Source organism: Thermothelomyces thermophilus, chromosome 7 (genome assembly GCF_000226095.1).
Source record: "Thermothelomyces thermophilus ATCC 42464 chromosome 7, complete sequence".
In the NCBI taxonomy this organism is placed as follows: domain Eukaryota; kingdom Fungi; phylum Ascomycota; class Sordariomycetes; order Sordariales; family Chaetomiaceae; genus Thermothelomyces; species Thermothelomyces thermophilus.
The window spans coordinates 1948623-1960650 of record NC_016478.1 but is presented as its reverse complement, the minus strand read 5'-3'; the positions used below and the strand labels follow the sequence as shown (position 1 = coordinate 1960650).

The window sequence follows — 12028 nt, the reverse complement described above, 5'->3', positions numbered from 1 at the left end:
TACCTCGACCTTACACGAGCCCAGGATGGGACAGCGAACATCAGACGCCGGCTTCCTTGGATCCTGGAACGAAGCCGGCGGCAGCATAACTTTCCTGGAGCGTCTGTCCTGCTATGCGAGCAATGGAGCGGTCCATTGTTGAATAGTGTAAATGCGAGTCTCAATTTGCCGCTCGTCGAATCTGACGAGCTGCCCCGCCAGGGGACCAAGATCAGCATTCCAATGTCGTCGTCCTTTAACCCGAACCGTTCTGGGTGTTGCGCTGTGCCGTTACACTAGTGTGCATACACCAGATTCCGCCGAAGCTGATGGAAGATGCGGTTCCAAGGTTTGCCGTGTTGCATCTCTATGCGTCCCATTTGCGAGCCAACACGCGTTATTCGGGACGGTGCTGAAACGAACACTGGTAGCGCCAACTTGAGCAGCGCCCTCCTTAGAAAGGAGACTTTGCCAGTAATTAAATAACACACCCGACCACTTCGTGCTGCGTACGCCATACTCTTGAGTAGATCCGTTTCGGCGGCCCGTGGTTTGCGCGCATTATACGTACACAATAGCAATCTCGCACGCCTCATTGCTCGTTCGAGGATGTTCGGTCTTTTGATGACGGCCCCACCAATCCGTTCGGCCGGGAGGTACACTAGAAATGGCAGCGCGCTACGTTACACTAGTGCGGTGTCCCGCCTTCCCCTATGGCACTGACGTGCATCTTCACATGCTCCTGCTCTGCCTTAGGTTGTCTCTTTCCTCCGTGCAGGTGCGATGCAGAAGAAAAAGGCCCTGCAGAGCCTCCTTGAGACCCTTGCACCCTCGAATTGGCAACATCTGCATCCACAGTAGGTAGGCGCTCCGTACACTATTATTTATGAGAGTTCGTCCTAGATCGTATCGCGCTCCGAGCTCTCTCCCCTAACGCTCTTGTTTTTTGGATTCAATTTGCGCCAGTTGTACGAAGGTATTCGCGTACAATGACATCTTTGCCCACATGGACCGGGTGGGGAAGGGCACGCTTGGCAGCTCGAGGCAGAATGCAATAATCCCCAGATCTCCGCGACCCAAAAAATTCAACCCCACTTTCCAAAACGGCAATAGGTAGTGGAGTGCGGAGGAATCACCCAAGCAAGAGAGGCGGGAGGTATCCGCCTGCGCGAGTTCCCCAACTTTGACGACCCAACCACATCACATCCTCTTGTCCGAAGACCAGCCCCCGGCCGGAGACAGCACGCTTTTGGGGGGTTCCATCGCGCCGCTGGTCCTTGCGTATCGTCTGCAGGTGTTCGTGACAAGATTTCTTGGTTCGCACAGGACCTGGTCATTTTCGCCATCGCGCCGCTACGCGAGTGGGGTGCACATCGGTCACAGCCAACGTCATTTCTTTGCCGCCAGTTAGCCTGCAATGCCAGCAGGCTGTCATCGCTGAAAACCCGTGACACAGCACTGCCTGATGTTCAGAACCGGGTGAGTGGTACAATGTGTTTTATGTTAGATATGTGTACTGTACTTGTACATTTCATACCGTGGCAGAGGGGAGTTTTGTTGCGAGAGATGCTGGGTGGGGGAAAGAGGGGCTTGGGGCCTGGGGCTTGTGAGCCGCCACCGAGCGGGCAGATGACCGCGAAGGCCTTGGGTAGAAACGGCGAGTTGGTCGACAGCTGCTAACGGGATCAACGGTGGGAGAGATTGAGGACTCATCCATAGATTTGCACGGAACATCGCCAATACACTCGAGGCCTCTCCTTGAATTCTTCTTTCTCGGCCCCTCCAGACGCACACGCACACGCATACCCACACCCACTTTCACACGCACACGACACGCTGCGATCAGAAGACGACGTTAACGGCGCCGAACGGAGTGCCGCATCTATACATATGTACAGCACGGTACGATTGCATACCTCCATACGTGCACTGTACCGTACATAAGGTCCATCCATCGGCGTCACCAGTACGTTGCGTCTCTTTTGCTTCTCGTTTACCCCGGCACGAGCAATGGCAGTGGCCCCGGCAGATTCAACACAGGCGGCAGCGTCCCATATTGCCTCTTTTCGGGCTTGCGGAGGGAATCTCACTCGCAACCCACTGCTCGGCACCTCGTGTCCAATCACCCCGAGGGCTGCGCGCGACTCTCGTCTCCACGGCCACATGCCCTAGGCCTGCTGCTCTGGGGGTCTGGGGGTCTGGGGGTCTGGTTCCCCGGGGCCGTGGGCCTTGTCGAGCTACACTGCGGCGAGCAAGTAGTGTGCTTGCTGTTGCTTAAGGGTTGCCGAGTGCTTTCTCCACCCCCATTGTCCGCCTGTCCGTCCGCCCGCGCATGTCTTGGGAAGTTCCCGCGTGCAACATAGGCGCGCTCTCGAAGGGGACACACGGCATCCCCAGATCAACAGCCCTTCTTTCTCCCCCCTTCCCCATCGGTGTGTAGTGCAGTGTACAGTAGTGTACACTAATGCTGCTACGGAGCCGTGGGCCTGGCACAGCATCTGGGGTGCCGGTTCCACCCTCCTTGTATGCCGTCTTCGCTTGTCTCGCGTCTGCCGTTGTTCCCTCTGGTCAACCAGCCCACACCAACCCCCCCCCCCCTTCTCTCTTCCCCCTTCCCCCGGTCCTCTTCCGAAGTAGCCGCCGCCTTATATGTTCGAGCCTCGTCCTCGGCCGGGTCCCGGTAGCTCTCCCCCTTCTCTCTTCCCCCAATTCCCGAACTCCGGTGCTACCCTTCTTGCCTTGGCAGCTATTTGATCCGAACACGTCTCGGCCGTAGCATTTCGAGTGGAATGCCATCCTACTGCCTCCAAGACTGCCACTACTTCTACCGCACTGCCCTTCGCGGTCTGAACATCAGCACCCACGTCTCGCCTCTTTACGCCTGATATCCGTCTCCGTCCTCGGCCCTGGCTGACGAGAATGTCCACACAAGTCCGCACCTTCACACCGCCAAGGTCTCTTGGTGAGACCCTCAACGAAGCTCCTCTCGAGCTGTCCTCCTCCACGCCGCGCTCCGTTCCCGAGCTCCCCAGGCTATCTAAGCCCGCCATCGCCCCGTCTCTGAAGGCGCCTCACTTCGCCATGTCGGACCCCTACCGCGACGAAAAGCGCAAGGGTGGAGTCACGTATGCCCACCAGGACAGCCTTCCAAAGCTGCCCATCCCAGATCTCGAGTCCACCTGCGAGAAGTACCTGGCTGCCCTCAAGCCGCTCCAGTCTCCGAGGGAACATGCAGAAACCAAGCGTGCCGTCGAGTCCTTTCTGAAAAACGAAGGGCCCGAGCTCCAGGAGAAGCTCAAGAAGTATGCCGAAGCGAGGACGAGCTACATCGAGCAGTTCTGTAAGTCCTCCTCTTTTCTCCCCTCCCCTTTCTTTGTTCCTTTTCTCTGTTTTTTTTCTTTTCTCTCTTCAAAAGCGGAAAGAGAAAAGGAGGAGAGAGAAAGAAGAAAAGAAGAAGGAGGAGGACGTCGTCATTTTGCGGTCCAATACTGACACACTCCTATCCAAGGGTATGACTCCTATCTCAACTTTGACAACCCCGTCGTCCTCAACCTGAACCCCTTCTTCCTGCTCGAGGATGACCCGACGCCAGCCCGGAACAACCAGGTGACAAGGGCTGCTTCGCTCATCGTCTCGGCCCTTGAGTTTGTGAGGGCGGTCCGCAAGGAAGAGCTGCCGCCAGACACGGTCAAGGGAACCACCCTGTGCATGCACCAGTACTCGCGCCTGTTCGGAACCGCCCGCGTTCCGACCGACGCCGGCTGCCAGATCGAGCAGGACCCCGACTCCAAGCACATCATCGTCATGTGCCACGGCCAGTTCTACTGGTTCGACGTGCTCGACGACAACTCGGACCTCATCATGACGGAGCGCGACATTGCCGTCAACCTGCAGACCATCATCGACGACGCTGCGCAGACGCCCATCCAGGAAGCCGCCAAGGGCGCCTTGGGCGTGCTCAGCACCGAGAACAGGAAGGTCTGGTCGGGTCTAAGGGACGTCTTGATGAGGGAGCCCGGCTCCAACAATGCCGACTGCTTGAATTTTGTCGACACGGCCCTCTTTGTAGTCTGCCTGGACTACTCGGAACCCACCACGGCCGCCGCGCTCTGCCAGAACATGCTTTGCGGCACCAGCGAGATCGAGAAGGGTGTCCAGATCGGCACCTGCACCAACCGGTGGTACGACAAGCTGCAGATCATCGTCTGCAAGAACGGAAGCGCCGGCATCAACTTTGAACACACCGGCGTCGACGGCCACACGGTGCTGCGCTTCGCCAGCGACGTCTACACCGACACCATCCTCCGCTTTGCGAGAAGCATCAACGGCAAGGCCCCGACGCTGTGGGCGTCCACCAGCCCCGACCCGTCCAAGCGCGACCCCGAGAGCTTTGGCGATGTCAGCACCACGCCGCACAAGCTCGAGTGGGACATGACTCCCGAGCTCCGCATCGCCGTCCGCTTCGCCGAGACCCGGCTGGCGGACCTGATCGAGCAGAACGAGTTCCAGTGCCTCGACTTCAACGCCTACGGGAAGAACTTCATCACCGCCATGGGCTTCTCGCCCGACGCTTTCGTGCAGATGGCCTTCCAGGCGGCCTACTACGGCCTGTACGGACGCGTCGAGTGCACTTACGAGCCCGCCATGACCAAGATGTACCTGCACGGCCGCACCGAGGCCATCCGCACCGTGTCAGAAGAATCCGTCAACTTTGTCCAGACCTTCTGGGCCGACAACCCGGCCGAGAAAAAGATCGAGGCCCTCCGCAAGGCCTGCCAACGTCACGTCGCCACGACCCGGGAGTGCGCCAAGGCCCAGGGGTGCGACCGTCACTTGTACGCTCTCTTCTGCCTCTGGCAGCGCACCGTCGACGGGGACGCCGGCAGTTACCTCTCCGGAACCAACGGCTATTCCAGCCCGATCGACAATTTCTCCGACCGCGGCACCGGCGGCGGCGGCGACGGCAGCGTCAGCAGCAGCCCTCCGCGCGAGCCCGCATACCTTCTCGACGGCTCCACCGCCACCACCGCCACCACCAACAACAACAACGCCATTCATTCCACAAGCATCAACGGTAACGATGAGAGCAGTCACCCAACAAAGCCAACAGCAACAACCTCCCGCGCACGAAACGACAGCATCCAATCGTCTACCGGGCGTACCTCGCCCTCCCTGGCCACGTCCAATCAACTGCCCGCCATTTTTGCCGACCCGGGCTGGGACAAGCTCAACACCACCATCCTCTCCACGTCCAATTGCGGCAACCCCTCTCTCCGCCAGTTCGGCTTCGGTCCCGTGTCCGGCGACGGCTTTGGCATCGGCTACATCATCAAGGACGAAGGCATCTCCATCTGCGTCTCGTCGCGCCACAGGCAGACCCGCCGCTTCGTCGACACACTCGAGAGCTACCTGCTCGAGATCCGGCGGATTCTGAGGATCGCCGCCAACTCGGGGTCCGCAGGCAGGGCCGGTCCCGGTGTGTGGGCGAGGGGCGGGCCGACGAGCCGGGCAAGGGAGGTGGAAGGCCTGCGGGCAGGCTATGGCACCAAGGCGGAGGCCGGCAAGGTCGCCGGCGGTCAGGGCGGTCAGGGAGGCGGTGCTACTGCTGCCAGCAGCCATGGTAGCGCTAGTGGCAGCAGGGCGAGGCTGAGGGGGCGGCTGATCACGAGCGGCTCCAAGGCCGGGTCAGAAGGGGGCGTAAATGGGAGCATCTCATCGCCCACGGATGAAAGCCTGGCCCTAAGCGAGGATGATGAGCTGGGTGGCTGTACGCTTAGTTCCCTCCCCCCCCCCCCCTTTTTTTTTTTTTCCCTTTTCCCCTTCCCACTCTCCCGCTCCTTTCCATTTTTCCACAAACATTCCCTCCCCCTCCCTCCAACCTACCCTTCTTTCCTTTCCCATGTCGTGCTCTAAGAAAACGAAGCGGTATGCTAACATGATTTTTTTCTCCAATCCCAGATGGATTCTTCGACGCGGGAATGCTTCTCCAGGCGCTCAAGGCGCGGGGAGACAACAACAGCGGCGAGTCGAAGCCATCGGAGCGCGCGGCGGTGCAGGCGCGGAGACGCGGGATTGGGAAGAAGCTGAGGTTGGTCGATTACTAGCAAGCTCGTGTGTGAGTGCTGTTGGGCATCGGGTACGGAAACCGGGCTTGTACCTTGTGACATATAATACATACATACTGGGCGCCCAAGGGGTGCGCAGCAGGGCGGAAGGATCAGCTTTCGGATTAGATTGGTTTTTGGGGTGGGAGAGAAGGGGGGTTGTCTCAGCATTAGTGGATGTATGTACGTTTTGGTCGGGTAGTCTGATGTTGACCTGATATAAGAAACATTCGCAAATCTGTCTTGTCTGAAATCGGACGCGAGCTTACATGGGCTGATCGATCTACAGTATGTTGGTTGAGCCCGTGGGCGACCTGGAAAAAAAAATGGCCATAAACTGCATGTGACACGCACGTACTTGAGCGGCTTGGGCATTTGTCGCCGGGGTTTAAAACAAAATCGAATATACACAGGTGAAGAAGCTGGATATCTAGAGTTGCCCACCCCGGACGTGCATACATACATTCCCCTGCGACGTGATGTTACAGCGAGTCATCTCTCCGCCCACAAGAAGAACCCCATATCTACCAACATTCCGCTCGTGCCCTCCAAATCACACGCTTTTAAAAAAGAAGTAAGGCAAAAAAGAAATCCAGTGACATGCTGGCGTAACGCCGAATGAAGGGACATCGAATGGGTTCATGACACACTTCAAAGTCCTTTCTCTTCGCCACCTCCATCACGGCAGCTCGACAGCAGCAGTCTGCTGATCCCCAGGAGCCGCGGCCCCTTGTGATTGCCCTTGGCTCCGCGACTGCTCCGTCGAGGGCGGCGCGGACGATGCTGGGACAACCTTCCGGGGCACCACCATGGCGACCGTCGCGGTCCTCACAGTCGGGCTTTCGCTTCCGCTCGCGCTCGCGGTTGCATTCCGGCCCCCTGCGCTTCGCGTGCTGCTGCTGCCACCGGCACCGGGCGGCCTGTATGGCCGATATCCCATGCCCGGCTGCAGAATCAGGGGCACCCCGTTCCCGTCGCTGCCACTGCCACCACCGCCCCCGCCCGCCGGTGCGTGCTGCTGAGGCTCACCCGGCATCGGACCCAGCGCAGAGGCCGGGGTGACGGGGGTGGCGCCGTTGTACGTCGAGACCGGGGTGGAGGTCGAATGGCGGTCGGGCGGCTCCGCGGCGGCGCCGGCGTTGGTGCTGCCGCCTCCAGCCCATGCTCCGTCTCCCCCCTGGTAAGCGTCTTGTGAAGGGTGGTTGTAGTAGGCCGGCGTGGGAAGGGGCGGTGGTGGGTGCATCTGATGTGCATACTGCATCTGTGGGCTGCCGCCGGGCGTGGTCAAAGGGCTCGGGTCGTAGTAGGTGTTGTTGGCGGCGGTGGTGGTAGTGGTGAGGGTGCTTGGCGGACGGTTGTGGTAGGGGCCGGAGGCTCCTCGTGCTGATGCTGCTGCCGCCGCCACCGCGCCAGCAGTCGCGCCAGCTGCGGCGGCCGTTGGAGTGGCGAACATCTGCGGCGAGGTCCCAGCGGCAGACGACGGGGGGTAGCCAGTCATGCCGGAAGATCCCATGCCTTGCCCGTAGGGGGGAACGGGGGGTTGAGTGCTGGGCAATGTGGGTTCGGCCATGAAAGGCTGGGAAGGAGGCATTTCAGCCATCGCTTGGCTCTTCTTCCTCTGCTGGCGGAGGAAGATTGCGCCAAATATGCACAAGGCGATGAGGGCGATACCACCCAGGACACCCCCGACAATGGCGCCGACCGGGGTAGATTGAGTGGTCGAGGCCTCGGGCGGTGTCGAAGAAGTGGCCGCGCCGGCACGATCGGCGTCGGTGGTAGACGCGGTGATGGTAGGTTCGGTGGTGGAGGGCAGAACCTCGGACGACGTCTCGGATGTGGATCGGGTTGAGGACTTGGACGTCGTTGAAGACGAGGTCGAAGTCGAAGAGGAAGACGAAGACGAGGAAGTTTTCTTGGACGTGGTTGAGCTCGTCGTTGTCGTCGTCGTCTTCTTGGTCGAGGTACTGGTGGGCTTGACCTCGGAGAAGCTCCTGCTCTTATCACCCTTGGCCGCTGTCTGGGCCGTGAGAACAGACCCCTTCGTTAAGGCGCAGTAGTAGTCCGTCACGCCGCCCGGGAAGGCGACGGTGTTGCAGTACCTCTGGAGCAAGCCGGTGCTATGTGCTGTCAGTGAACATAACCCGGCATGGCCATGGTCTGCAACACTCATTTACCATTTCAGCGTTGAGGGATCTTCTTGACAATCCTCGTCGCAGTCATCCCGTTCACTCCTGTTGACGCATGATGAACGGAAGGTACAGTCGTCGCCATCGCAGCAGCCAACGGCGCCGGGCGACTTTCCAGATTGTGGGATGAAGACGCATTGCATGCTATCGTCCAAACATGCATATGCCGATCCTTCATCGAAGGGGGTCAGCCCAAGACGTCGCGTCAACCGAGGACTTGCTACGGTCTCCACGGTTTCCTCTACGTAGCTCGAGGGCGCTGTGATCACTCACTTGAATTGCCTTCGATGAAGCCGCATGTGTTATCCGGGGCGACGAGATAGCTTGAGGGGCGGCTCATTTGCCGTCGAACTAAGTGAGCGTCTGGAGGTTGGGTCGGCTTGGGATTCCAGCCGTCTTCGAGAGGGAGTGCCTGGTAGCGGTTGGTTGGCAGGGGCAGAAAAGCGAATGCCTGAACAGAGGCGCCCAAGAGGGCGGCTCCGTAAAGTAGTTGGCGGCCCATCTGATCGATCTTTGGTGGTTTTAAAGGAGCGTGAGATGTATATCAGAACATGGGGGAAGTAAGTTAATCCCTGAAGATCAAGAACGTGGAATGATCGTGGTGGGCAACATGCCACGGCGACTCTCTCGGAGCTCGACCAAGCCGCAAGGGAAAAACAACGAGGGACCTTGGGGCCGACGGGGCCGCCCGCTCGAGGGTCTCTGGATGGATGATAACTAACTCGGAACAGGCAGCACATACTCCGTAGGAAAATTCTAAAATGGAATCGGCATTCCCCGTGCCCACACGTTGCCTCCGCTGCAGCGATGCCGCCCAGCAGCCCGCTGATACCGTGTTTCCCGGCCAAGAGTTCTCTCAACTGACCGGGGTTGTGATACGTTCGTTGCAGCCATGGCACTCCAGGCCAGCCCCAATCGAGGTTAAGGCGGGCACTTCTTCAGGGGTGTAGGTACACTAGATGTGAAGCCGACATGACCGGGTCAAAGGCAGGGTTGCAATCAAAGGGTGCAGACGGGGAATGCGATCCTGGGCTGACCCGGCGGCAGAGCGCGATTTTGCGGGGACTTTTGATGGGAACGTTCTTGGCAGGCACCGCTGCATCGAAGTGTCGCGCCTGCCTCCATCCACTTGGAGTAGTAGGCAGCGTAGGAAACTGCACCCCATTCTCTCTCCCTCCCTTACCGCAGTCCATATCTCCTGCCTCACGCTGGGATTGCGCGGCTCAAGCTCGCGCTGGCAACTGCGACCTGTAGTCACGGATCGACCAGGAAGTAGTCCGTATTATTCCGTGTTCCGTAATCCGCACGAGCTGTGTAAGACCAATTACATAGTTAATTGCCGCGAGCCAATTACGGAAGGAGAAGGCGCGCCCCACAAAGCTAAAAATGGTGCGGTCTGATGAAATGCGCAGGAACCCGCGTTCCCTGCAAGCAGCCATCAAGCAGCGACCGCGGTTGCCTTGCTGCAGTCGCTGCAGTCCGTCAGGTCGAACCAAAAAGGAGAGGGGGGAGGAGAAGAAAAAAAGAAAGAAAAAAAAGGAAAAAAAGAAAGAAAGGAAGGAAACAAAAAGAAGAGAAGAAGAGAACAAGAGGAAGAATAACGGTGGGGAACAAGGGCAGCACTACTGACTTCTCAAACCGAGGAGGTCACAGCGCCCCGGCTCATGTGTCCTCAAGTCGACCCATAGGCTGAACCCATGACGGATCTCTTGCACGTGCTCCCGCACTTCCCTGCCGGGCAGTTCGCGAGGTTGATTCCCGTGCTCGAGAAACACGGACTCTCGACCAGCGATCTCCTGACCCTCGAGGCAGCCGACATCGGGAAGCGGACCCGGCTGCCGCTGCTCGACGTCAAGCGCCTGTGCAGCGCCGTGCTCGACGCGCTCCATGCCGATCTCGGTGTCGCAAACCCGGCTCCGGAGGCACACCTCGGCCCACTCCAACCCGAGCCCGGTACCGAAGCGGGCCCGGAACCCGAAGCCCCGGACCGGCCAGCTCCGAGATCAGATGCGGGACACGCCGCCCCGGCCGGCTCGCTGAGAAACTCAGCCGCCTCTCTCTCCGCCCAATGGCAGACCATCAGCACCCTCGACCCCGAGTTGGACCATGCCTTGGGCGGCGGCATTCCGGTCGGTTACGTGACCGAGGTCACGGGCGAGTCCGGCGCCGGCAAGACCCAGTTCCTGCTCTCCCTCCTCCTCTCCGTCCAACTGCCGCCCCCCCACGGCCTTGGTCGCCCGGCCCTCTATATCAGCACCGAGGCTCCCCTGTCGACCCGACGCCTCGCCCAGATGCTGTCAACCAACCCCCTATTCCAACGCCTGGCCCCTTCACAGCGACCATCTCTCGACAGAATCATCAGCACCGCCACCCCGGACCTGGAGAGCCAAGACCACATCCTGAACTTTCAAGTCCCCGTCGAGATCGAGCGCCGCGGCATCGGCCTGGTAGTCCTCGACTCCGTCGCTGCCAACTATCGCGCCGAGTTCGAGCGCTCCGCCACCTCCTCCGCCTCCGGGGCCAGGCACGGCTCCAACATGGGCGCGCGCACCGCCGAGCTCATCAAACTCGGCATGCATCTGCGCGACCTCGCACAACGGCACAACCTGGCCGTCGTTGTTTCCAACCAGGTAGCAGACCGGTTTACTGGGGCCAGTTCTGCTGACTTCGGAACCCCCGCCTCCTCCCTCCAATATCATCATCAACACCATCACTATCATTCACTCCAATCCGGGCCCCGCCCAACCCAGGAATCTCCCCTCGCAACCCGCAGCCGCCGCTTGCCTCCCATCTCCGGCAACAGCAACAACAACAGCACCGCCCTCGCCGACATACTACCGCCATCCTCCGTCCCCCTCCCCTCATCCAGCCACCCACAGTCCGACGAACCGGAACAAACAGCGCCACCACCACCACCGCCCCCGCCAACCGACCCCGACCCCCCCCGCCCGTCCCACCCCGCCCTCCTGCTCGACCACCAGCAGCGCTGGTTCACGGGCTGGGGCGACGACCCGTCCTCCAACCTGGCCCTCAAGACGCCCGCGCTGGGGCTGGTGTGGACGACCCAGATCGCCGGGCGGATCGCGCTGTTTAGGAGGCCCGTCCCGCTCCGGCGTCGGCGGCCGGTCCGCGATCACCACCACCACCACCACCCTCATTCCCAACAACATCACGACGATTCTTCTTCTCATCGCCAGGCTGCGGAGCTGTCAGGGAGCGGGATAGCGACGGGGTGGGAGAGGCTGATGAAGGTCGTCTTTGCCCCCCACGTCGCAGGGACGGGGCCCGGGCTGGACGGGGCGGTCAGGTTCGAGGTCTGGATGGGCGGGTTGCGAGGGCTAGGCGGTGCTGCTGCTGCTGCTGCTGCCGCTGAGCTCGGCACGGAGAAGGAGGGAAAAGGGGAGGAGGAGGACGATGACGACCACGGCGACGATAACAAGGATGAGAAGGAGCAGAAGGAGGAGGAGGAGGAGGAGAACGAGGCCGATTATAGGTGATGACGATGGGGTGAGAGAGAAAAAAGGAGTCATTGAGATGGCAAGGTTTCAGGAATTACGTCGGATTATGATACGGTTGGACTAATGGTATTAGCATTATACTCAGGCATAGGTTTGCGGGAGTTGGGGTTCATGAACCAGGCAGCCTATACCTCTGGATATACAGACAGATGCGACGACCGGACACTGCAGGGCTCGCACATTGAATGAATCCGCGCCCCCCCGGTTCTCTGGCGTTGCGAAGGTAGCATTCGAGATGGGC

General features: G+C 60.0%; 4 protein-coding genes across 4 annotated transcripts; 2 read left to right on the top strand and 2 right to left on the bottom strand.

The window, feature by feature from the left end:
* The first annotated feature begins 2590 nt into the window (after positions 1–2590).
* On the top strand, positions 2591–6168 carry MYCTH_2312115 (uncharacterized protein). The gene is made up of 3 exons (XM_003666895.1): positions 2591–3319; positions 3488–5746; positions 5938–6168. The coding sequence occupies exons 1-3, from the start codon at positions 2899–2901 to the stop codon at positions 6081–6083; spliced, it is 2826 nt and encodes a 941-aa protein (XP_003666943.1). The 5' UTR covers positions 2591–2898; the 3' UTR covers positions 6084–6168.
* Positions 6169–6653: 485 nt separating this feature from the next.
* Positions 6654–8444, bottom strand: MYCTH_2312114 (uncharacterized protein). The gene has a single exon (XM_003666894.1). It carries the CDS (start codon positions 8251–8253, stop codon positions 6763–6765), a length of 1491 nt encoding a protein of 496 aa, XP_003666942.1. The 5' UTR covers positions 8254–8444; the 3' UTR covers positions 6654–6762.
* Position 8445: 1 nt separating this feature from the next.
* Positions 8446–9002, bottom strand: MYCTH_2312112 (uncharacterized protein). The gene has a single exon (XM_003666893.1). The coding sequence runs from the start codon at positions 8769–8771 to the stop codon at positions 8535–8537; it is 237 nt and encodes a 78-aa protein (XP_003666941.1). The 5' UTR covers positions 8772–9002; the 3' UTR covers positions 8446–8534.
* Positions 9003–9966: 964 nt separating this feature from the next.
* Positions 9967–11766, top strand: MYCTH_96765 (uncharacterized protein; the record flags this gene model as incomplete). The annotated part of the gene is made up of 2 exons (XM_003666892.1): positions 9967–10222; positions 10907–11766. 2 exons carry the CDS (start codon positions 9967–9969, stop codon positions 11764–11766), a joined length of 1116 nt encoding a protein of 371 aa, XP_003666940.1.
* Between the last annotated feature and the right edge of the window lie 262 nt (positions 11767–12028).